Source organism: Chelonia mydas, chromosome 3 (assembly GCF_015237465.2).
Source record: "Chelonia mydas isolate rCheMyd1 chromosome 3, rCheMyd1.pri.v2, whole genome shotgun sequence".
Classification (NCBI taxonomy): Eukaryota; Metazoa; Chordata; order Testudines; family Cheloniidae; genus Chelonia; species Chelonia mydas.
Window position 1 is genome coordinate 137,846,423 of NC_057851.1, and position 26,854 is coordinate 137,873,276.

The 26,854-nt window shown below is 44.8% G+C and overlaps 1 protein-coding gene across 1 annotated transcript in view; it reads right to left on the minus strand.

Moving 5' to 3' along the window:
* Window positions 1–26,854, minus strand: part of LOC119565716 (kinesin-like protein KIF28P) — a 64,571-nt gene that overhangs the window by 14,203 nt on the left and 23,514 nt on the right. Inside the window, exons 10-17 of the mRNA XM_037893546.2 lie at window positions 26,549–26,626; window positions 24,702–24,792; window positions 23,732–23,786; window positions 22,121–22,244; window positions 14,259–14,403; window positions 11,478–11,596; window positions 9,902–10,009; window positions 977–1,251 (exon numbers count right to left, since the gene is read on the minus strand). Coding sequence (XP_037749474.1) covers window positions 977–1,251; window positions 9,902–10,009; window positions 11,478–11,596; window positions 14,259–14,403; window positions 22,121–22,244; window positions 23,732–23,786; window positions 24,702–24,792; window positions 26,549–26,626 — 995 coding nt within the window. The remainder of the gene's footprint in view (window positions 1–976; window positions 1,252–9,901; window positions 10,010–11,477; window positions 11,597–14,258; window positions 14,404–22,120; window positions 22,245–23,731; window positions 23,787–24,701; window positions 24,793–26,548; window positions 26,627–26,854) is intronic.

A 26,854-nucleotide genomic window follows, 5' to 3' on the forward strand; every position in this document is an offset into this window, starting at 1 on the left:
TGGTGATGGAAAATCTGCTTACAAATAACCTTCAAACATCAGACAAAGCTGCCGTTCATGGGGCGGGGCTCTAAATGTAGTTGGTCACATGATTTTTTGGAAACCCTTACTGTCCTTGACCTACACCTATCCAGAAGTGCCACTGCTTGAAAACTGACTAAAGCTTCACCTCTGTGGTAAAACCAGCTCTGCTTCCCACAGGGCAGAGCCACACAAACCACAGCTTGAAAATCACCCGTGCAAAATGTTTGTGTTTATTGTCTCTGTATCCCCTCAAACCTGTTTTATCTGGAGTCTCACCACTGCCTTCTCCCACACAGTACTACTGCCTCCAAAGCTTCCCCACCTAAACGTTTCCGAGACAGCTGAGCTCAGTGGCATACTACCTCATGTACGTAGGGTGCTTTGTAATAGTTTTTCAGTAGCAGGTAAAGTATGACAGAAGATAATGGGTAGTTATTCATTATACACTTTCTTTGTTCCTCCTTCCCAGAAGGTCCAACAAGACTTCACTTATTTACAATTTTAAAATCTCCCACTAAGGCCCTTCCTTGCACAACCCATCTCCATCTGGCAAAGAAGTCTGGTAGCAGCTCCCTCTAGAGTTCATCAGTGTGGTTCTTTCACTTAGCTAGGGTAGGACCCTGGTAACAACTCAAGGGACTTCACCTTCCCAGGGGCTGAGCAGCTGTCATCGTAGCGCCCAATCCCAGGGAGATCAGGACAGACCTGGACATCAACAGTACTGTCACATGGCATATTTTCCCCATGTGCTAATGTCTTTGGGTCAAATCCTGCTCCTGTTTATACCTGTGTAAACCTGTTCGAATTTCACATGGTCTTTATATTTTCCCCCATGTTTTTAGCCTCCATCTCCTACCAGACATATCACCCTGTGAAATTCCTGAATTGGATTTTTTTTTAAAAGTGATCTTAGATAGAAGCTAGTTCAAATAAGGAAAAGGCAAACCTTTACCTTCCATCACTGGAACACGGAACTATGTTTATAAGTAGAATAGCTTCTTCCATTCCTTCAGAGTTCAGAACTTCCGTTTGTTCTTCCAGCTTCATGCAGTAAGCAAGTGACTGAAGCCAAATGTGAGCAGATCCTAAATGAATGACCTCAACAGGATCCCAAAATGGGTCGCTGTCTTGGCCCACATACACATCCTCTCCATCTAAAAAATGCTGGTAAACCTCCTCCATTAGGAATTTCCTGTTGATGAACTTGGCCTTAGACCATACCCACACCTAGAGATACACAGGAAAGATGATAAAATAAACGGTCATGGGTAGGGCCCTACCAAATTCATGGTACATTATGGTCAATTTCATGGCCCTAGGATTTGAAAATTGGTACATTTCACATTTTCAGCTGTTTAAATCTGAAATATCATGGTGTTGTAACTGTGAGGGTCTTGACCCAAAAGGGGATGGGGGGCCGCAAAGCTATTGGGGCTGGGGGGGAGGTCATGGGATTGCCACCCTCACTTCTGTGCTGCCTTCAGAGCTAGACTCTGAAGGCAGCAACCACAGAGCTTCCTGCAGCCGCAGCAGGTTCCCAGAGGTGGACATGGGTCTGATCTCCCCCATGCTGCTGGGAGCGCCCCAGCCAGGGCTCTTAGCTGCTAGTCCTGGCTCGCTTAGGAGGGACAAGACTTTCTCTTTCTCTGCACGGCTGCTCTTGGCTACCTCTGCAGAAAGCTCCGCACCCTACCCCGCAACTCACTTCTTGCTCCCATCGTCCACAGCTGCAGGGGGAGAGGTACAGAGTGCCCTCCACCCCACCGATGCAATTATTAGCTTGTTTCAATAAGATAAAGAAAGGTCATGTGAACTTGACAGGATGTATTGATTGACGCTTTACAGCAACAAACACCACCAAGTCTCAACTCCCTGATTGGTAGATATGGGCATCTGAGAGTTTTGTAGGGAAGTGATCTCAGTTGGTAGCCTCAAACTTGTGAACCATTGCCTTAAGTTAAAAAAAAAGTTCTGGTTTCAAATGTCATTAATTGAATGTCAGCCTGGAGCATCCAGCAACTTCATTCCCTGTCTCTGTGCTGAACACACCTGTCCGTGTTGAGACACTGCTCTCTTTGCATCTACGGAGTTGGTTGGAATGGTCAGACAGCGCCTAGCTAGCCTTGCAAGATGGGGGATTCTGCCTTCCGCCGAGATCCAGAACTGTAGCACAGGCAAACTACAGTCCTCTTCTTTCGCAATATTTTTGTAAGGAGGCATCTCCAGCCTACAATTCTTACGAAAGCCAGGAGCTGCATTAAGCGAGCTGAAATCCACCATCAACAGGTGCATTTGTGCGAGGTCAAAAATATGCACTGCTTTTAGGAACCTTGCTGCAGGTTGTTGAAAGTTTTGAGCCGTTTTTGCTACATCGCTTGACTCTTCCCCATAGCAGTAATATTGTCTGAGCTTCTTTGCCAGGCAAGAACACACCTGCTGAGCACTGGCATTTAACTCAGAATTGTCAGAGTGGATTTTGTTAGACTGTGCTCCAGCCCAGAACAGTACGTCCATTACTTTGTGGTACGCTTGGTGAGTTCTGACACGTCGAGATTCAAACCAAGTGATTAAGTCCATGAGTCCTGTGGCATTTTTGGCAACAAACTGAACTTCCTCATTCAGCTGAGCATCATTTAGAAGGGTTGACAGTTCTGTTAAAACCTGCGTTATTGGTGTCAGTGTTCTCTCTTCTGAGACGAACTCGGAGTAGTACTTCAGGTGAGCTGCACGGTATTGTACAGGCCAAAACCGGGAATTCCAATGAGTAATTCTGGCTCTGGGGGGAGTGCAATTTTTTCTTCCCCAATTTCAGTCGTGTTTGCAATGTGCTGCCTGTATCGAAGTTTGCGGCTAGGGCAGTGTCAAAAGATCTTTTAATGTAGCTGACCAGTTATCAACTTTACCAAACTAACATCCCCACAGCTCACTGACAAGAGAAATTATACGTGCATTACATGTAATATGGACAGCATTTGGCATTAGACCTTGGAGAACCGATTTTAAAAATTTCATCATGTAAGTCGCATTGTCACATATGAAAGCAGATACTTTGTCAAAGTTCACACAGTAATTTGGTTTTAATTAGCACTTGAGAAACTGTAGTGTAGTTAACAGCATCCAAATAAATGAAGTCAGCGAGCACTGTTAGCTTTCCTGTCTGTACATCTTCAGCCTTGTCAGAAATAAAATCAAAGAGACCATGCAGTACATAGTTGTCTTGCTCATCTGTGGACTCATCCAAAATAATTGCAAAATACTCACATGAGTTAATTTGACACCTTATCTCCTCAAAATGTGTAGCAAAAACCTTTGGAAGGTAGTTCTGTCGTAGCTTATTTGCACTTAGTAAGCAACCGGTATTTTGTACATTCTGTTGAATGAACTCACGCAGCTTTGGGTGATCAGGTTTTTCCAATGGACTATTAGCACTTGCAAATGCAGCCACAAGTTCCATTCTAGCTAAATGACGGGTCTCAGAGCTCTCTGTCGTCTTCTTAGAAAGAGAAGAAATTGTGGGGGTTTTTTCTTAACTTTTTGTTTACCAGCAATGCGCCCTCCCCAGCCCTCTTTCTGCTTTGATGGGTTTCAGAGTCTAAGTGGTGCTGACCTATTGCCCGATGTGTGTGATCCAATGAAACATTGCAGCTTGTACAAAATAGTTGGTCACCACTGGCACGTAAAATTTAGCTTCCAAATTCTTCCACATGATCTGTTGCAGTAATCATTTGAGGTTCCTGATTTACTTTGCACACTCATTTTACAGTAATTGCATGTGTCTTCTGGTAGGCAGTCAACTGAGATCACTACGCTACAAAACCTCTCCAATGTCCATATCTACCAAGCTCAAGTGAGCTGAGCCCTGAGTGTGATTTGCTGCTCTAAAGTGTCAATCAAAAAATTCTGACAAGTGTCTCACCTTTCTGTCTATTTTTATTGAAATAAGATGATAATTGCATGTGGAAAGGGGGGCAGTTCCCTGTACAATGTCCCCTCCCCAGGCAGCGGCAAAGGGAGGGGGACAGGAAGTGAGTGGAGAGAAGGGGGTCCGGAGCTATCTGTAGCCAGGAGAGATACCCAAGAGCTGCCCTGCAGGGAAAGAGCAAGTCCTGTCCTGCCCCAGCCCTGCCCAGACTAACAGCTAGGAACCCCCTGCTGGGGGGCTCCCAGCAACATAGGGAAGATCGGACACAACTCCACAAGTCTCCTCCAGCTGCAGGAACCTCTGGGGTTGCTGCCCAGTCCCAGGGAGCGTCCTGCAGCAGGGGGAGGCACCTGGAAGTGGGTCAGGTCTGGTCTCCCCCTCCCAAGCAACTGTGCAGCCGGAGCTAGAAGCCCCCTTTGCTGGGGAGCTCCTAGGAACAAGGGGACATCAGATTTCACGGGGAAGAGTTTATTTCATGTCCCGTGATGCATTTTTCATGGCCGTGAAATTGGTAGGGCCCTAGTCATGGGTTCTCACTTTGGTGCACTCAGATTTCCCGGATTCTTCAGGTAGCTTTACTAGTGACTATATGCAACCCATAGGATGAACACCAGTAAGAGAAAGAGGACCTACAGTTCAGTGCACCAAATTCAGCCCTTTGGTATCTACAGTGACACACACTCTGGCTACCTTTCTAGTATTTAAATATAACACTCCTGTGAGCCATCATTCCACGTGCAGAGAAATAAGATGCTTTTAAAGGCAAGTAGAAAGCAACACAACCTGTGATCGCTTTATATTGTTCGTGTCAGATTTGAGCAAACAGAAAAGCTGGGAACCCTTTAAGAAGAAAAATTGCACTACGTTCTACAACTGCAATAGTTTGAAAGGGGAGATGGGTTTTTCACTCTGTCATGGAAGACATACCAGATCAAAATAAGGATCACGTTATTGTGACACTCTATACCTCAGCAGGGCACCCTGTAACCCACATATTCCTCATTTATATACAATTGTGAACTTGCATATAAAGCATGCCCTGTGCAGTATCAGAAGAAAGAACAATGACTTTCAACAGATCATAACCTATCTAAATATGGATATTATTAGTGCATATGAAATTATGAGATTGTGTTGTATGGTTGTCAGTAAAACATGCTGTAAGTTGGGGAATCGGCCAGATATTAGCTCCCCAGAGACAACAGCAAGGAAAGTAACCAACGCCCGGGCGGGTGTCAGACAACCCATCAACAGCCACAGTCCAGCAAGGGAGCTACAATTCAGTGACTCACCTGCCTAAGGCCACACCAGAGGAATTGCTCAGCCTTGCCTGGGGACTCAGCAATGCTCACCAGACATGCTTGGACTTGTGTTCTCTAAGCACATGGACTAAGGGTATAAAACATAACAGGGGGGCCCCATGGTTGGCCTTTCTCCTGTCCCCACCTATGCTGCAAGCAACAAGGACGCTCAGAAGACTGAAGACTCCAACAGAGGGGACTGGCCCAGGGTTCAAGGATAAAACCTGTGTACTATGAACTGCAATATCCAGTGGGATGAGAAAAACTGCTTAATCTATATGTTGCCCAGCCTAATAGGGTTGAGAGTTTAGACTGCGTGCTTATATTTTCTTTTCTTTTGATAATTACTTAGATTTTAAGTGATTGACATTTTTGCCTATCTTTTTTAGTCAATTAATTTAACTGTTTATCTTTACGAGTGAGTTTGCCTGAAGTGTTTGGTAAACCTGCCCAGGTTTACAAAGGCTGGAGTATATCCGCTTTCCACTGATGACGTGGTGAACCAATTAGTGAACTTGCACTGCTCCTCTTGACGGTATAGTCCTGAGGTACAAGACTGGGAGCTGGAGGGATTTGGCTGGTGCCTTTCTCTGCATGATTCACGAGTGGCTCTGGGAGCATCCTGCACGCTAGCTGGGTGTGGGGCTCCACGTGCGGTTGTGCTGAGTGATCACAGCACCTGGAGGAGTTTGCTGCTTGTCACCAGCAAAGCATTGAGAGAGACAGCCCAGGCTGGAGAGTTAAGCAGGCACAGCGGTCCCACAGTCCCAGGCTGCACCCCGGGGATCCCGTCACAATTATAACATGCTCCTGTAATAAATCAGTTACAAATAGGGATGGACTCAAACCGGAATTCCCCAGTGCCTAAACTCTGGGATTAAAAATGTAAGAGATGTTCAAATCCTTCCCTTGACAATGACTATCCCAATGATAAAGGGTAAATGGAGACAGACAAGTCGCTAAAATTTCAGTTTTGTAAAGAGAAAAATTAATAAGTGTCTCCTTTATTATATTAACCCTGTAGCTTTGTTCCATTCATCATCAAGCAGCCTGTGAACAGTTACAATCAAATTCTCCATCAGAGCGGATCTAGCGGATACATTGGTAAAAACCCCAACGGTCGGTGGACACTAGCATTCCTACTATTGCTAGTGCTGATGAAAATGAACAAGTGCTACAGCAACGATGGGTGTTCATCAGAAAACCCTCAGCAGCATAGACACAGCTGTGATAGGAGATTCTTTGGCCACTTCTCTCTGCATTTAAACTCTTTTTAAAGAAGATTTTGGTATCAAGTACTCATCTCTTAAATAGTTCAACAACATGAATTTCATCACCAGCTTCTCTATTGCCGAATGCTGAAACAGAAACTAGAGCAAAAGTCTTAATGTATCTAATTGAGAGTTCATTTTGATTTAAGTTGAAGGAAGGCTCAAAGTCGAATTAGGTGATGAAATTAGGGTGGGGTCTTGAGAAAGGAGTGCCTGTTGGCAGATCCAGGAGTTTGTACTTGGAAAGAACATAAGAACAGCCATACTGGGTCAGACCAAAGGTCCATCTAGCCCAGTATCCTGTCTTCCGACAGTGGCCAATGCCAGGTGCCCCAGAGGGAATGAATAGAACAGGCAATCATCAAGTGATCCATCCCCTCCCGCCCATTCCCAGCTTCTTACAACAGCTTCAATATGAATAAGGAGTGTATGGTAGGGGGGGAAGGGGAAGGTGGGTGGGAATGTGGGGTTGAAATAAACTGAAGGGTATAACCAAACTCCAGTGTTTAGAACCCAGCAGTCAGTGGTGACCCGTTTCCAGGCCTGGAGGAAGTGGGAAAGACTACTGGAAAAAATAGGGGTAACAGAAACTGGATCACGAGGAACTGGTATGCTGTCCTTGACAAACCCATCAACATGGGTGATTCAAGGTGCCCGCGTGATGCTGGGCCGATTGAGAAGGCCCCGTAGAGAAGGAGGAAGACAGGAATGACCTACACCCAGAACGCTTGTTCCTATGCCTCCTATGATCACAACAATTCTGGTGTGGGTAAAAACAGCCATACTGCTGCAGCCTATATTGCTAGGCTGCAACTGGGACTGCAAGCCCAGGGACTTCAATGTTGCCTTGGTGTCTTTAACCCCATGGAGCCTGGTGTCTGTTGGCTCCGAAAAAAGTGAAGGTCCCTCAAATGGCAGATTTGGTATTCCCTGCTGGACTTCTTGGGGGAACCCTGCCACCTGTAACCACGAGCACCTATGCATAGTCAGAGCTGTGGCCACAGACCTAGCCACTGAGTCCGCAGCGTCAAGGGCCACCTGCAAGGAGGCTCTGGCCACTGTTCTGCCCTCAGCCACCAGGGTGGAGTACTCCTGCTGACTATCCTGGGGAAGTCCGTCTCTGAATTTGTTCATTGCCTCCCACATATTATAATCATAGTGACTCAGCAGCGCTTGCTGGTTCGCTATCCTCAACTGGAGCCCCCGTGTCGAATGGGATTTTCTCCCGAGAAGATCTTCCTTCTTTGGTTCCTTTGGCTTGGGGGTAGACCCCATCTGACCTTGGAGGTCCTTTTTGTTGGCAGCTTCCACCCCAAGGGACCCGAGAGGAGGATGAAAGAACAGAAACTCACCGCCCTTGGCAGGCACAAAGTACTTCCTTTCTGTTCTCTTTGCTATGGGAGGAACAGAGGCAGGAGTCTGCCAAAACGGCCTTAATCGGTCCCAAAATGGTATTGTGTAGGGTCAGGGCCACCTTAGCAGGGGCTGTGGCTGACAGAATATCCAGGAACCCATCTGAAGGTTCCTTGATGACCTCCGCCTGCAATCCAAGGTCAGAGGCCGCTCTCTTTAACAGGTCTTGGTGGGCCCTTAAGTCCTCCTGTGGCGGGAAAGACCCTTTGAGTATGAGCTAATCCTCTGGAGACTATGAGGAAGAGGCGTGTGCTGCCATAGCATCCCCTGCTGCCTCTTCCCTAGGTCCACCGACGTGGGTAATGGTATTGGTTCCGGTACCAGTCTTGGTACCAGGGAGCGTCCTGGCTTCAGGGCTGGCCAGAGTGCTGGGATCTGCTCTGGCACTGGCCCTGGGGGTTGGCTCTGGGGTATCTCTGTGTGCTGCTACGGTCTCTGAGCGCACTGAGTAGGAGTGGTGCAAGCCGGTCCCTGGGCCTGGGGGAAGCCCCCACAGGTTCCAAGAAGGCCATTTCAGGGGTGCTGGACCCCATGGGCCCATAGACCAAGTCTCTTGGGTCATTCCTGCTCCCAGAGCTCCCAATAGTAGCATTGCCTGTGGGGACTGGTGTGGAGCTTCCCTTTGGTGCTGACGTCTCAAATAATCAGATCCTGAAGGAGACTATTCAGAGGAGGAGGACCTAGGTGACCACAGTGGGGCCGATCCTCCCAGTACCATGGAGGCATTTCTGGTGAGGCAATGAAGGAGGTTTTTCCCCTAGAGGCTGGTCTTGAAACTGGCTTAAAGGTGGTCAATGCCTCAATGCCACTGGGTAGTGCTGTGGATGCTGCCTCCTGTGTCCTGGCCAGACTTGGCACCAACAGAGACATTAGCTCCTTAGCGGCAGCATAGGCTTCCGGGGTTGAAGGCACAGCAAACTGGTCCACTCGATGCTGACCCGTCGGTTCGTCAAGCGCGACTGGAGTCTGCGGTGCTGGCACTGGTGTCTCTGCCAGCTGTTGTTGCGGTGCCAGGGAGGGAGAGTGGCCTGGCACAGGTCTCACTCTTCCCGCTGTGCTCGCTTGTCTGCCTTCGGTGCCGGCGAGCGAGTCTTCTCCCGGTGGCCCCAGTGCCGCTTCTTGGCGGGGAGGACCGTTGCCGAGAGCCCCTAGCCGCTGACGGCGCACTTTGCACTGATGCCGAAGTACTCAGTGCAGTCTGATCTTGGCTCTGAGACAGGTCTCAGCGCTGCCTCCATAAGTAGGACTTTCAGCCTTGCTGCGTACGGGGCTTAAATTCCCGGCAGATGTTGCAGCGCTCTTGTCTATGACCCTCTCCCAAACACTTGAGACAACTCAAATGAGGGGCACTAGTAGGCACAGGCTTGCCACACGAAGAGCACTGTTTAAACCCCGGTGCCAGAGGCATGCCACGGTCCTGGGGGAGGGACAGACCGCCTCTAACCTAGAACTAACTAAACTACTACCCTATGAAACTACTTACAACGAAGGCACAGCGGAAAGCACTAAAAGCACTTTGCTCAAAGCAAAGGGGGAAGTTCCAACAGCTGCACAGGCGGTAAGAAGGAACTGAGGAACGCAGGCTCAGTGGGAGCCCATTACACCAGCGCGATGAGCGTGCGACCGGTGGGGGGGGGGAGGGGCGACGCCGAGCCTATGGATACCACGAGGGGAAAAACCTCGACAGCTGTTCTCGGGGTGCTTGCACACCTAAATCGGAATGGATATGTGCAATCATTTGAAGAAGAACCAGGGACACCGTGTAAGGGTGGGAGAAGTTATGTAAGTGTACAAATAAGAGAAAAAGCAGTAGGGGGACTGAGAAAGCTCCCTGTTTGTGACAGAGGGAGAGCAGAGCTTATTGCAGCGTACATTACAGTAAATGTCATGCGTAGCTTGCATCTTATTGATTCTCTCCAGTGAACTCTGCTACTAGCACAAGACTATGATTAACGGCTCAGCTTCTTTACCTGGTTAGTCATTTTGTTAGTCACTTTTACTATTACTTCCTTTTGCAGATCATAACCTCTGGAGTCAGATGATGCTAGATTTTTCACTTTCAGTTCCAACTTGAGCTCCTGTAAAGGAAAAAAGAATGTTTCTCAAGAGAATATAATATAGCACATTAGTATCTAAGTGTGGATTTAGCTAACCTTCATGAGACTATGTCACAATATGGTGCAACACAAAGGGCTAATATATTAAAGGATTACTATTAGAAGTTTTATTGGGTAGCATATCTCAAATACATTTACAGGAGACAGAAGTTAGAGAAATTCTAACAATGGATTAACTCACAACATCTGGAAGTTTAGTTCCCCTTCCCAGGGGAACTGTGGCATCTCCAACTTTGGAAATTCATCCAGATGTTGAAGACACCTCCTCAGCCTCACTTACTGCCACTCTGCTGTGTACTGCAGGCAGCCATTTTAGATCCACCTTTTAGAGTGTAGCACATGAGTTACTGTCACCACTAGAAAGAAATCTGGTACTAACGTAGGAGTGGGTTTTGACCTTCCAATGAGTCATCCAACTCACTCAAGTTCCTTCCTTTTGATGACCCTCTCCCCCCAGCTGCACCATCACAGGCTCTTAATCTTGGGTACAAACATTTGTCCCCTCTCAGATGCTAGTATTCAAATGGAAAGCCTAGTAAAATAGCTTTCCCTCTCTCCTCTAACAACCAGAGGGAGGCTCCAGAGCTTCTAGGTCCCTTACTTGTTGGAAGAAGAAAAAAAACTTAATAGGCTACTCCAATGCTGAATGCAAAGCTTGCCTGCTTTGGCACTTAATCCCCCAGCGACAGGGAGATTTTACTCAGTGAAAATCATGGCCAAGCTGCCATCGGTGCTGGTCACCCTAATGAGAGCTATAGACAAACAGTGAATTGCTACAGATAAGGAAGGACTATTGGAGAGTTTCAGAGAGAGCGGAGAGACAGCATGGTACTTTACTAAACTTGAGGAATGAACTAAGGTTCAGGCTGGTTACTTTATTCAAGCATGCTGTGATGAAGCTTCTGAGTAGTGATGGATCAGCAGAGGGCAGTGTGGAATTCTTTTTATCCAGTCTAAATTTTTCCTTGCTAAATTTCATGTCATTACTCTAACCTTTACCTCCTTACACAACCTAAACAATTCTTCTCCCGTTTTGGTATTTACACTCAAATACTTGCAGTTTGTTATCTAATCCCCTCCTTAGTAATTGCTTAGCCAGGTTATACAGCACAAAAAACTTTATTTTCTCTAATATCCTGCATGCAAACTGTATTAGAAAAGGCTGTACTGAGTGTACTTAATACAGTTACAAGAAAACAACTGCACAGAGAGATTGATAGAGAAAAAAATAATAATGTAGCTTAACTCTCCCCCCTGCCTGTCAGAGAGCTAGGAAGATGGGAGAAAGAGGAAAGACCAGAACACTGGTGGGATGAAAGTGCTAAAAAACTCTCTCACTGTTTGTCTGCCGTGTTCCAGAGGCTAATCTATTAGTTTAAAAGAAAACTACAGCAGGAGCTGGGGAGGAAACGTGTATACTGCTACTTACCTTTTTCAACTCCTCGCTCATCTGATTTGCTTCTGCAACCAAAGGCATTAGCTTGATATAATCGTGGAATACTGCAAGAACACTAGGATCTGGTTTGCCATCCTTATGATTGACAACACCTTTAAGAAATGCAACATTCAATGTTAAACAGAGGAAGACGCTCCATTTTCAGGAAGAGTTTAAACTAGGGTTACTCATGGAGGGCAAATACTATAGGGGGGGTGAGATATTCCCCAGAAACCTTTATATATTTTAATATGTACTCAAAATTTGATATGGTATCAATGGCACGGCCATTCACCTGTCAGTTGGTCCTCATGTGCTTGCTAGAGATTAGTCACAGCTAAAAAGTCTGGACCCCGGATTTAGATTTTAAACACAAGAAGTCTGGATGGATGTTTGGATCTGGAGTTTTGCTTCAACCCATTATGAAGATTTGCAAAATTTGGCTGTGGAGTTGGGTACAGTTTTCCAGCTTCCCTAAATTTTATAGGTGTTACTGTTCAGAAATATTTTTGGTTTATTATCTTTTGGAGAGAGGCAGTGATAGTAGTAATTAATATACTGTATTCTACAGTTCCTTATCTCTCAAATAATTTTACAACTATATGGAATCACTGCACTTTTCTCTGGAATGGAGCCACCTGAAATGTGAAACATAGCAGCTGTTCAATAACATACAGCAACCTGACAACAGTTTAGCACATGGAGTCACATACACCAGTGTATTTGACTGAAACTGCAGGGAGCCATTTCTTTAAGAATGGTAAATTCCTAAATTTACAAGTGCTTCTCAGGATTTCTCTGTTCTAATATCCACAAACCAAAATTTTGCCTTTGGGACTTGTAAGAGGGTGGGACTCACCCCTGCGGCACCTCCTGCTGGTCATAGGGAATTAGCTCTTTTAAAGCATGGAGCGCCCTCTGCAGGCCGCACAGCTCTGGCCCCCAGTGTCCCTCACAGACCCCGGTGCCCCTTTCTCTGGGGTTCTGCCCCCCGACAGTACCCCCACACTCTGCCTCTGGGTCTCCCCTTCCTGAGGAACCCCAACCCACTATACGCACCTTGCCTCAGTTTGGGCTACTGCCAGTCATCACCAAGTCCCCACTCCCTGGAGCAGACTGCAATGTAAAGTCCACTCATCATAGGCAAGGGGGGGTTCAGACCTGCTGCTTTTCTCTGCCTCCCCAGTACCTCTATGGGGCTTGGACGAGGCCCTACAGCCTGGGGAGTTGCCAGCCTGGAGCGCCCCCACTCAGCCTGCTCCTTCCCCAGCCATGCACCACCCTCAGTACCCTGTCAGGCAGGGAGCCACTCCTTGGGCCTCTGGCTCACAGCCTTTTTAAACAGGCCAGCTGGGGCCTGATTGGAGCGTGGCCTAGCTGCGGCTGCTTCCCCAGTCAGCTATCCCCAGCCGCAGCCCTCTCCAGGGTTGCTTTTAACCCCTTCTATTTTAGGAGTGGGGTAGCCACCCTGCTACAGGACTGAACAAGTACAAGTGTTACGTTTAAAAAAAAAAAAAGTACGAACATTTCATTTTAAGGAAAGACCTTTTGCAGTGTGATCTCCTAGATGCACTGCAAGACAAATGTAATTATATAAGAAAGTGGGAGCAAGAAGAGGAAGAGCAAATTTTAGGTGGGAGCTATTCGGAGAAGAGCAAGGAATAATTCCATTTCAGTGACAATATAAGAAAGTTACTATCAAGTTTTGTACCAGTAGTACACAACTCAGTAAGAATTGAAACAGTTTATCAAAACTAAGTACAGCTGATTGCAGGAGGAGTAGTGGAGCAAGGGGAAAGGTATACCACTTCTGGTGCTCCTGCCCACACAAAGCCTTCTGGAAGATAGCTATAGAAGAACACACATCATGGATTGCTCACTTGACAATCTTGACCTCTCAGGGAACAATCTTGTGTGGACTTTTAGTCTGGGGTGTTTAGGTTATTAAAAATAAACTGATCTAATTTCTTATGCCATGTCTGCACTGCAGCTGTGCTGATGTAGCATAGTTGATTCCTATCTCGAAGGAAGGGGTTTTTCCATGTAGGTACTCCACCTCTCCAAGAGGTGGTAGCTAGGTCAACAGAACTCTAGTCTACAGTGAGTGCAAGGTCAACCTAACTATAACCCATAGGGTGTGAGATTTTTCACAGCCCTGAGTGACAGCTAGGTAAACCTAAGTTTTAGGTGTTGACCAGGCCTTGGAAGCTGGTGATTGCTGCTTACTGGGGAAGTTTGATTTTTTTTTTTTAAATAAATACTTCAAGGACTTTTGAAATAACATGGGAAATCCTGGTGAGTAATAAATTGACATATACTTGAAATGAGAGATAATTCTGGGAGACATGACAGGCAATCAATTAACTTATTCTGAGAGACTATGCAAAAACTCAGAACATCTTTTGTTTATTCATAATAGTACAGTATAACCCCCCAAATATACACTAATGCTACAGGTGTTAGGTTTTAAAAACATGTACATGGATACTGGAGACAAAACATGCATAATAAATATTGTTTTAATGAATGAATTAGCTTTCTCTGTGTATTAGAATAACTTTTAAAAATCTAAAATGTAAAACATTTACAAAATAGAAGAATTTGGGTAGGTAAAATGAGATTGGTAGGGTCTCATCTTTCCCATGAGGCACAGTGCAGCATCAGGACCACATTAAGTCTAGCTGCAAAAAGGAAAGAGATTTAGAAGTACTCTCCTCACACGCCCGTTCACCTCACAGAACTATGTTAGCTCAGTACACAAGCAGTAATGCTTACCAAGTTTATCTACACTGAAGCCCTCTGCTGCCGCCAGCTCTGACTGAAAGAAATCATAATCATATCTGACCAAGTCCTCATTGGTGCGTTCTGCAGGAAATCCAACATAAAGGTAAGCACTGTTTGATCCCAAAATAACACGATCCTGAAGATTAAAGTACATGGTGCTGGTTAAACTCAAGGATGTGACGTTTCTCACTTCAAGTGCTCTCTTTTTAGCCCTTTATGTGTTTGCTATCTGCAAACTGATATGCAGAAAGCTGCTATCCCATAAGGAAGGTGAAGGGACTGAAGAAATGTGCTATCTGAAAGGAGATAAGAGTGAATATCCAGTATTCTAAGGGCTAGGAAAGGAAGTACCCTAGGACAGCTAAGAATGACAACAGGGTAGTGACTGAACAAAGCACTCTAGAAATCATAACAGCAATAAACATGGCAATAGAAGTTGGGAGAAACTGGTTAACTTTTCAGCCTTACAGCATTTCTGTAATAGAAAAAAGCTCCTGCTCAGTACTTTACATGTCTACTACTTATTGCTTACCAGAGTAAAAATGAAACTAGATAACAACTAGTTTGATGCTTCCATGAGTAAGACATTACTTCTGGGGAAATTCTGCGTCATTGTGCAATGCAGAATTTTGCATAAATTAATGTTGTGCATTTAAAATTTCCTTTCTCCCACAGAAATGGACTGCAGTGCTGCTGGTCGCCACTAGGGGCTGCTGGACCTGGCAGAGCTCAGCTCGCACATAGAAGACACATCTTGGGGGAAAGGGAAGGAGCTAGAGGGTTTGTGTGCGTCTGTATTGTTACAGACATACTTGCTGACAAGTATTTTGAAATAAATTACCAAAATAATTGAAACTGGTGTAATTATGTAGTGTTATTTTGACAAATAAAATCTGCAGAATTTAGCAGAACTTTAAAATATTGTGTGCTGAATTTTTAATTTTTTGGCGCAGAATGCCCCCAGGAGTCAGACATGCATCTTAAACCATTAAACAACAGTGGTTAACATTCAGGTCTGTACTAAACATACTAAGGTTAACGACATTCTTTTGACTTAAGCTTCAATAGTAAATGAAGGTTTACTTACCTATAACTGGAATTCTTCAAGATGGGCTTTGCATAGTTACACTTATGGGTACTGTGCCCCCTTGCGGCGGAACCCTCTTCTAGCAGTGTCAGCTAGAGCGCTTTCATGCCCCAGCTCCTCCCCTCAGCGTCCCAATGCACTGAGGGTAAGACTATACAGGGGCATAGCATGCTCTCCACCTCAGTTCCTTCCACCGCAAAGCCAGATACACAATCACGGGGACTCTGACAGAGGAGAAGGAGGGTGGGAAGTGAATATCCAGAGCCATTTTGAAGAATTCTGGTTACAGGTAAGAACTTTCATTTCTTTCTGAGTGGTTATGCATATTTCTAGACAGTCATTTCCCATTTTGTATTCGTGCAAGTGATTATTCCATCCTAAGGGTAGTACTTCACATTTGTCCTTACTGAATTTCATCCCATTTAATTCAGACCATTTCTCCAGTTTGTCACGGTCATTTTGAATTCGAATCCTGTCCTCCAAAGCACTTGCAACCCTCTCCCATCTTAGTATCGTCCACAAACATTATAAGTTTGTAGGAAAGATATCAGGAGGGCCAAATCGCACCTGGAGCTGCAGCTAGCAAGAGATGTCAAGAGTAACAAGAAGGGTTTCTTCAGGTATGTTGGCAACAAGAAGAAAGCCAAGGAAAGTGTGGGCCCCTTACTGAATGAGGGAGGCAACCTAGTGACAGAGGATGTGGAAAAAGCTAATGTACTCAATGCTTTTTTTGCCTCTGTTTTCACTAACAAGGTCAGCTCCCAGACTGCTGCGCTGGGCATCACAAAATGGGGAAGAGATGGCCAGCCGTCTGTGGAGATAGAGGTGGTTAGGGACTATTTAGAAAAGCTGGACGTGCACAAGTCCATGGGGCCGGACGAGTTGCATCCGAGAGTGCTGAAGGAATTGGCGGCTGTGATTGCAGAGCCCTTGGCCATTATCTTTGAAAACTCGTGGCGAACGGGGGAAGTCCCGGATGACTGGAAAAAGGCTAATGTAGTGCCAATCTTTAAAAAAGGGAAGAAGGAGGATCCTGGGAACTACAGGCCAGTCAGCCTCACCTCAGTCCCTGGAAAAATCATGGAGCAGGTCCTCAAAGAATCAATCCTGAAGCACTTACATGAGAGGAAAGTGATCAGGAACAGTCAGCATGGATTCACCAAGGGAAGGTCATGCCTGACTAATCTAATCGCCTTTTATGATGAGATTACTGGTTCTGTGGATGAAGGGAAAGCAGTGGATGTATTGTTTCTTGACTTTAGTAAAGCTTTTGACACGGTCTCCCACAGTATTCTTGTCAGCAAGTTAAGGAAGTATGGGCTGGATGAATGCACTATAAGGTGGGTAGAAAGCTGGCTAGATTGTCGGGCTCAACGGGTAGTGATCAATGGCTCCATGTCTAGTTGGCAGCCGGTGTCAAGTGGAGTGCCCCAGGGGTCGGTCCTGGGGCCGGTTTTGTTCAATATCTTCATAAATGATCTGGAGGATGGTGTGGATTGCACTCTCAGCAAATTTGCGGATGATACTAAACTGGGAGGAGTGGTAGATACGCTGGAGGGGAGGGATAGGATACAGAAGGACCTAGACAAATTGGAGGATTGGGCCAAAAGAAATCTGATGAGGTTCAATAAGGATAAGTGCAGGGTCCTGCACTTAGGATGGAAGAATCCAATGCACCGCTACAGACTAGGGACCGAATGGCTAGGCAGCAGTTCTGCGGAAAAGGACCTAGGGGTGACAGTGGACGAGAAGCTGGATATGAGTCAGCAGTGTGCCCTTGTTGCCAAGAAGGCCAATGGCATTTTGGGATGTATAAGTAGGGGCATAGCGAGCAGATCGAGGGACGTGATCGTTCCCCTCTATTCGACACTGGTGAGGCCTCATCTGGAGTACTGTGTCCAGTTTTGGGCCCCACACTACAAGAAGGATGTGGATAAATTGGAGAGAGTCCAGTGAAGGGCAACAAAAATGATTAGGGGTCTAGAGCACATGACTTATGAGGAGAGGCTGAGGGAGCTGGGATTGTTTAGTCTGCAGAAGAGAAGAATGAGGGGGGATTTGATAGCTGCTTTCAACTACCTGAAAGGGGGTTCCAAAGAGGATGGCTCTAGACTGTTCTCAATGGTAGCAGATGACAGAACGAGGAGTAATGGTCTCAAGTTGCAATGGGGGAGGTTTAGATTGGATATTAGGAAAAACTTTTTCACTAAGAGGGTGGTGAAACACTGGAATGCGTTACCTAGGGAGGTGGTAGAATCTCCTTCCTTAGAAGTTTTTAAGGTCAGGCTTGACAAAGCCCTGGGTGGGATGATTTAACTGGGAATTGGTCCTGCTTCGAGCAGGGGGTTGGACTAGATGACCTTCTGGGGTCCCTTCCAACCCTGATATTCTATGATTCTATGATAAGTATACTCTCTATGCCATTATCCAAATCATTTATGAAGATATTGAATAGAACTGGACCCAGGACAGATACCTGTGGGACCCTGCTCAATATGCCCTTCCAGCCTGACTGAACCACTTATAACTACTCAGAGTATCAGAGTAACAGCCGTGTTAGTCTGTATTCGCAAAAGAAAAGGAGTACTTGTGGCACCTTAGAGACTAACCAATTTATTTGAGCATAAGCTTTCGTGAGCTACAGCTCACTTCATCGGATGCATACTGTGGAAACTGCAGAAGACATCTCTCTAAGGTGCCACAAGTACTCCTTTTCTTTTTACTCAGAGTATGGTTTTCCAACCAGTTGTGTACCAACCTTACAGTAAGTTCATCTAAGCCAGTGGTTCTCAACCTATTTATCATTGTGGGCTGCATGCCACAGGTTGAGAACCACAGTGCGCTCCCCACAGAATCCCCCCCACAAACCCCTATGCCCAGCGCCTCCCACACAGAGACCCCCTCCGCAAAGTGAGACCAGGAGTGGAGCTCCAAGTTGGGTGGGCTGGCAGCAGGGACCCTGGACACCACTGTGTGGGGCCCAGCGGCAGCCCCGACACTGGACCCGGCAGCTCCGGACCCCGCCAAACCCCACCACATGGGGTTGGCAGCCCCATACCCTGCTGAACCCCATCACGCAGGGCCGGCTGGTGATCCTGACCCCACCGTCCCGTGCCCTGCCGGGACGGGCAGCCCAGATTCTGTGGTGCTGAGTGGTCAGGCAGCCAGTAACCTGGATCTGCGTGGCCTGCGGCCTTTAGCACACAGCTGCGGCCCAGCCATGTGCTAATTGGGCTGCACTCAGCCCGTGGGTTGAGAACTGTTGATTTAGGCTATATTTCTCTAGTCTGTTTATGAGAAGGTCAGGAGAGAGAATATCAAAACTCTTACTAGAGTCAAGATATATATTTCTTTTACTGCTTCCCCCCATCCACAATGCTTGTTGCCTTGTCAAAGAAGGATATCATGTTGGTTTGACACATCGATGTTGACTGAACATGACTGCTCAAGTGCAGACAGAGTTACAGTCAGATCATCCATACTGTCAGGTGAAGGGTCTGCAGGCACTGGTGAAAGATGCTGCCCCCTTCCTGGGACAGAAGATCTGGAGACAGAAAGAAGCGTGTGAAAGATTCCACCAGACAGCTGAAGGAGATTTGTGAACCACGGTTAACAAGGCCAAGCTTGGGCAATGGGCATCATCCTTGCTCTGTCCTTACGTATCTTCCTTATCCCCTTTTGTATCGAAGGAAAAGGCGTACATTAAAACCTGCCCTCACTGTAGTAGGAAAGTCTTTAAACCACAATTTGAGGACTTCAATAGCTCAGACATAGTTAGGGGTTTGTTACAGGAGTGGGTGGGGGAGATTCTGTGGCCTGCGTTGTGCAGGAGGTCAGACTAGATGATCATAATGGTCCCTTCTGACCTTAAAGTCTGTGATTCTATTTGACAGAGACAGATTGTGCCTGCTTGCTCTGCAACAGAAATAGCACATTTTTCCATTGAACCTTGTCACAAACAAGTCCATCATTGGTTGATCTCATCTGGAAAGAACAGTATGAACCAGCTGATCCTTCAGGGATCATTCATGCATCTGGGAGCTGCTCCTGCTGAGACAATCTGCAACTACATTATTCCAGTACATTGATAAGCAACGTTCTTTCACGAGTATCCCCCCCACTCAACCATTGACTGACACTTCCAAAGTCACTGTCCAGGATGGACACTGAACTGCACACCCATGAGCATGTTCATCCTACTTGACCACCCGTCTAGAGAGGCTATGATATTCTGAGGCCTGGTATTCAACAGCTAAAGAGACTGTCCCAACTTGGACTGTAGACCTGGGACATCTAGTGGGGCATAGGTCTCATTGTCAGATGGGCAAACGGAGTCACATATGTTCTGGCTGCCATAAACCCCATGAGACCCAGGAAGAACCTTACTCTGTCTGGGGCAACTTTGAATCTTTAATAGGCATTGCTTCATTCCGAGAAACCGGTCTTCTCGCAGCCCAAGCTGCCATAATGACAGAACACTCTGGAACCAAGGAGGTAGCTGGGACCGGAACAGAAGTTGGATCAGGAAACAACAACAGGTCTGAAGGTTCAATCATCAGATCTGAAGATACACATGGACTCATCTCCTTCATTATTGAAACTATAGGTCTCCTGTTAGGATCCATAGCGGCCCTAGCCAAATTAGACAGGTGCAAGAGTTCTGATGCATGGGAACTGGCATTGTTAACATTGGCCGTCTTGCTCCTATGCTTCTTTTTCGTTGATACTGCAGCATCTGAGGTTGAAGGTGCTAGCAGCCCTTGTTCAGAGGCACTGCTTATATCCATCTTCTGGGATCCAGAAGAGGCATTTGGAACCAACCCCTGGTCCTGCAGCTGCAGAGGTACAGAACAGACAATGATGGCTGAACTGATCCCTGACTTGTTTTCTGGAAAAGGAAGAATCTGACCACGCTGCCCTTGGCTTGGACGTATCTCACCTTGTGGGCTTGACTGAGGGAGCGGCAGAAACAGAGTCTGGTCCTCATAGGGGCTGCAGCTTCATGGAACCCTGCAGTAAGCTAGAACCTGGAGGCCACTGGAGCTGAGGCTGCTTTTTCGACCTTGGAACAGATGACTGAATGGGTCCAGAAGGTCTAGCCCCGAGGGCTTCCTTCAGCAGAAGGAGCTGCAGACGAGCCTCCCTGTCCTTGTGGATTCTGGAGGTGAAGATCTCGCAGATGGCCCAGACACTTCAGATAATGCACATGGTCGTATGATACTGAGAAGACAGCTGTGCAGGAAGCATTTCTCTTAAATCCTGGCTTTTTTTTTTTTTTTGCTTCTTCAGTTCCTCCATATTCTGGAACTGAGGAAATAACCTAACTACTTGCTGACTAACTACAGTAGAACCTCAGAGTTATGAACACCCGAATTACAAATCGACCGGTCAACCACACACCTCTCATTTGGAACTGGAAGCACATAATCAGGCAGCAGCAGAGACAAAAGGAAAAGCAAATACTGTACAGTATTGTGTTAAAAGTGAACTGCTAAAAAAATAAAGGGAAAGTGTTAAAAAATATTTGACAAGGTAAGGAAAGATTTTTTGCTTGTTTTGTTTAAATTAAGATGGTTAAAAGCAGCATTTCTCTCCTACTTAGTAAAGTTTCAAAGCTGTATTAAGTCAATGTTCACTTGTAAACTTTTGAACGAACCATAATGTCTTGCTCAGAGTTACGAACAACCTCTATTCCCAAGGTGTTTGTAACTCTGAGGTTCTAGTATATGTAAACTAACACTAACTAAAAGAAAACAAGACCCCAGCATTGAAGAGACAGGAAGGGTTCACATCTGTTCTGGCATGCAGTTGGGAAGGAACCAAGGTGGAGAGGGTGGTCCACCCCACATAGTCTCACCCTCAGTGTGTTGGGACACTGGGGGGTGGGGGGTGTGTGGAGTGTGAGAGCGCTCCCGCTCAGGGGTTCTCAACCTTTTTCTTTCTGAGGCCCCCCCGCAAAGTGCTATAAAAACTTCACGGCCCACCTGTGCCACAGTAACTGGTTTTCTGCATATAAAAGCCAGGGCTGGCGTTAGGGCAGGGCAATTGCCTGTGGTCCCATGCCACAGGGCCCCCCTCCCAAAGCAACATTAGTCAGGCTTGGGCTCCAGCCCCAGGTGGCAGTGCTCAGGGCCCCAGACTTCAGCCCCATGCAGGGGTGCTTTGGCTTTCTGCCCTGGGCCCCAGCGAGTCTAACACTGGCCATGCTTGGAGGACCCCCTGAAACCTCCTCACGGTCCCCCCCAGGGAGCCCTGGACCCCTGGTTGAGAACCACTGCTCTCGCGGACACTACTTGAAGAGGGTTTTACTGCAAAGTACCACAAGGTGGCGCGGTACCATGAGTAGGAATATGCAGAGCCACTCAAATAGGAGCTATGTATTTTTAAAAGGGGCAGGTACTCATTTAAAATGTACTGTCCCTAGAATACCTCAAGTCCCAATCCTACAACTCTTATTCCCACAAGTAATCTTTACTCAACATGAAAGTCACTAGTGCTATATTCCGGACAGAGATTACTCAGGCAAGTAAGGATTACAAGAATTAGCTCTTTTCTTCTCCAAAATACCTTCTTTTTAAATGGGTACCTGTCTTTTTAAAAACACATGGTTACTCCTGTTTATTAAGTTAACTTATTTATTAAAAGTTACAGTAATTATCTATAATGTTCTCCCTACTTAGAGAAAAGATTTCAGGTTAGAATTTTTAAGAATCTTTCTGATCTGCAATCTTCATTCTTGATTCTTTCATTCTCCAGGAAAACTTACCAAATGCTGCAGTTTAGTTTTCATAGTGATGGGTACACCATTGACAACAACTTTGCACTTTTCCCGTGGCGTTATGGTAACTTTGCCCTCAGTATTTGTGAATGTAGCATGCTTGTCTAAAATGCTGAAAGATAAAATACTTTTTGCAATTCATGGATCTCTTAAGAATCAAGCTAAAAGTAAACATTTCCCATCTCAAAATCCTGGAAAAAAATATTTATTCTAATTTTGAAGATAGTAAACTTTTGCTTGTATTCCAGTAGCTCCTGCAATGTGCTAGGTAGGCACTGTCCACATCACCCAACCTGAGAGAAACTGCCTCTCCTCCACAGGACATATACCACACTTGAGATCAGCAGAGGCACCAAAACTGAAGCTCCCTTGGAATAGAACAGAAGACGCTGCTGGCAGGGCATTCTGCGAGGGCCGCATGACTTTGGGATTCAACTCCCTTAACTTGGTCCAGAATAGCATAAATTTGTAGACCTTCAATGCATTCTGCAAAGCCTATTACTGTTGAGCAGGCATTTGGCAAGGGCTGATCTGGCTGGTGGTGGGGTTTCTTTCAGGAATTTGGGTGAGGAGATACTGATTCGGTTTGTGATGCGATTTGCTGCTGGGTGGCTATCTGTACAGGGGAGAACGTGCTGCAGTTGTAGATCTGTAATGATGTTTGTTGTGTGTTTTTATTTGATGGCAAGGAACCCAGAATCTGGGATAAGCCTTACTGTGTATCTATTTAAATCCAAATAAATAAATACCCTGAAGAACTCATGAGCTAAGGCCCTGTGTAACATGTAACATGATTTAATTGGGGATCGGTCCTGCTTTGAGCAGGGGGTTGGACTAGATGACCTCCTGAGGTCCCTTCCAACCCTGATATTCTATGATTCTATGTCACAGTTGCTAAAATCAGTTCAACTCTATTGGCGTTAGCAATGGTGGAAGTATAATGTAGATGCGCTGCTGGCATTTTACATGCTGCCTCATCGAAGCCTGTTCAGATCAGGTCTAACGGACTTTAAAAAAAAAACAAAAACACAAAGTTTGTCTCTCACTCTCATGTTTTGTCGTGTGTTTTGTGAGCTGCACTGTCTCAAAAGCATGCAGCTACCTTGGTGGGTTATGATGCAGCCACTGAGGTAACTGGTTTTGGAGCGGTTGATGGCCTTGAAAACATGAGCTCTAAGTGGCTCAAAAGCTTGTCTCACTCACCAACAGAAGTCGGTCCAATAAAAGACATTACCTCGTGCACCTTGTCTCTCTAGCTCATCAGGACTAAACTCCCCAAATTAAGAATAAATCAGTATTTTTGAAGTTGTTGTATAGGTTTTTAGCTTTATGACAATTCAATAGCTGAACTTTGAATTAAATATTGAAATTTAACTTAACACTTGTTACAGTTTTGAAAAGGGCATTTTTCAGAAACAATACATAATACACTCAATGAGTTTCCCCCAGCCTATTTTTCCTCCATTCTTCATAAAAAGGGTTCATGGTACAATAGCCAAGTTCTCACAGCTCATATATACACAATATAACATACATTCCTCTGGTTAAAAAAGACACAGGCTATTGTGTCTTGTTTCTTACTAATGTATATATACTTACCCTAAACCTTTAAGGGTTATTGCATTTGAGGCTGACTGACCAACATCACATGAACCTGAAAGAATTAAGTTTTTGGCATAAGTGATGTGCTCTGGGTAACAATAGTTACACTCACCACTTAAAATAATTGCATTTCAACTTTTTTCTCCTATGTGAATCTGATGAGTTGTGCTTGACTGAGAGACCTGTCATGTTATTGCTATTATCTGAATAATAAATATATTTTTAATGCTTTTAATGTATTCTGGGTCCTGATTTATATAAAAGGTTCCACACTTGGCTTCTGATTTTGCACCCACAAATAATTATGGAGGCATTTTATAGCATTTAGAAATGGAGCTATTCCTGACACGGAGGATATTTAGTCCTGTGGACTAAATGCCATGTGCACAATGCCTAATTGGTCTGTGAGCTGCCTGATCCTCATTAGTTGAGCCAGCCCTCCAAACTGCAGCTCCTTGCAGTCATGAAAAGAAAATGTTGCTCGCGGAAGAACCAGCATTTTGTAGGCAAAGGAAAAGAATCAGATGGAGTCAGGTGACAAATGGTGGAAGCTGGATCAGATATCAATAAATTAACTTGCAAAGTGACGGGCATATTTCCAGCTATTAGTGACTGACACCCAGCAAGTCTGAGATGATTACTTTCACAGGTTAGGTTTATATTGTATTTTAATACCCGAAAACATTCCTCTAATTTGAATCCTTTTAAGTGAGCTTTGCCACATTAACAAACAAAAGGAGCACGTTTGACAGTGGAAAAAAACAGCTTAGACAAGGTTAGACACTGAAAAAACATGACAATCTCATTACATGTATGTGTGGCTGAGCAACACAATACTTGAGCATATATTAGCACAACAGCATTTCTGTTATGATGAATTATAAGGTACAGAAAGAAGCATTCCTACGAGCTATGTAAATTCGTGCAGCTCTTAATGCTAGAATATGAAGCAAATACAATAGAGTACCGTCCTGAATGAAGTGCTTGAGAACCCCCGAGAGCTGAGGGTCTTCATTGATATTCAAGAGATATGGGAATGTCTCCATCATCCGTCTCTCCTGATAAAGAGTTCAGATTCACATTATTTTAGGGTGACATGTTGGAAAGCACCAAATGACAGCTGATAATATACATGGAGGATTACTTTTTTCCTCTTTTGTTAAGGAGATCATAAACACTGGCTGTTCAAGGACATCCTGAAAAATATCTAAATACCAAACATTCACAAGACTAAACAATAGATAATAAATTGTCACACAAACATTTCCCAAAACACAATCAAATTGTTTTTTCAAAAAATGCCCAGATGCTACAAAGGTGGAACTATAAAAGTGGGTAGAAAAATGGTTAGTTTGATTAATGATTCAATTACAATTCATGTTGTTTAGGTTATTACTAGCCTCACTTCAGCTTTAATAAGTTTTAGAAAGATGCAGACAGTTGTTTTTACATATTATACTCATGGATTATATTAGCTCACACTCTGTTATTGGTGGTGCTGTTTTATATCATGAAATAAAATATAGGCTCAAAACGAGGGCACTCTTTAGGAATTTTCCTCTGGCCTACTATCTGTTAAGTGGCATAGGCATAATATTTATTATTATTCATTGTTTGTATTGCAGTAGCATCCAGAGGGCTCAGTCAGGATCAGAGTCCCACAGGGAGAAGCACTGTACAAACATCCTGTCAAAGATCGTCCCTCCTCCTAAGACCTTACAGTCTAATTTAAGACTGGACACAAAAAGTGGGTGTAACAGTGAATCAGAAAGAACAGGGGAGGATGCATGAAACAGTAATAAGATACACTGATGTAGGCTAATTATGCAGACAGCTAGATAATTGTGAGCAAACTTTTAAAAATACACTATAAAATATAAATAAATATCATGTATCCAAACTGGCCATCCATGTAGCCATTATCAGTTGGCAGTTACCGTGTGTGTCATAGTAGAAAGGGGTCTTGAGGCGGGATTCAAAGGAGGAAATGGTAGTGGCTTTGCTGACTAATTCAGGGAGATCATTCAAAACAAAGGATGTCTTGGAACAAAACACAAAGGCGATTTGGGAAGAAGAAGGCACATGATTGATGGAGGCAGACTTCATCAGCAGATTGCAGATGACAGGAATGAAGAGATAAGACACAAGAGACAATAAATTGGGAGGGGCTAATTTATAAAACTCGCCATAACATGAATCTTCCTATCCCCTCTCCTTCCCTTAATTCAAAGGTAAGATGGTATTTTTAAATACATGCCAAAGCTTTTTTCATTTGGGAAAAAAAGTCTAGAAAAAATTTGTATTAAGAATGGCTACTTTTAACACTCCAGTTAAAAAAGTTATATTATTTGAAAGAATACGTCAGAAAACATGGTAAATGTTTTTTAAAGTTAGTTAACTCATATTTCATTTAAAGGGGAAATCTTTAGTTCTATCCCTCAGTGCTTGGAAGTGATACAGGCCTGGGTCTTGTAAGTTTTGTACATAACTTAATTTTCTTTATATACAAATGCTGTGTTTCCAAAAGTAACCACTCCTCCTCCTCATACTCAGATTAAATGGAACAATAATGGCTATAAACAAAAGATGTTATAACTGATTATTATATAACACAGTTTAAGTGGCGTGCTTTTGCAATTTATCCAAACTTAAAGGCACAAGACGAGGCAATGCTATTTAGAAGAAAAAAAAACTTCAAAAGTACTGTATCTTTTAAAGCAAGCCAAGTGTGGACAGACATGATAGCCAAAGGAAGACTAGAAAGGAACTATAGTAAGTCTATAATTCGCACTGCCCTTTAAAGAAAAAGCTTACCTGAGTAATTGCAGCATACTGCTGTTCCCATTCCTTCCGAGCTTCTTCCAGCCGATATTCCCATGTTAGCTGAATAGTCTGAATCCGCAGTTCATTTTCAGCCAGCAAACATTGCAGCTCTTCTGGAAGGGGAGAGAGGGAGGAAATTTCAGCTAGGATGTGTGTACATACAAAGGCACAAAACCCCTGTGAATTTAATCTTCATTTATTAATTTTTCACTTCCAAAAGAAGTACCTGTTTTGATAATGTCTGAATAACCACTATAAAGTGATTAAATCATAATATAGCATCTCAGAATTTACAGA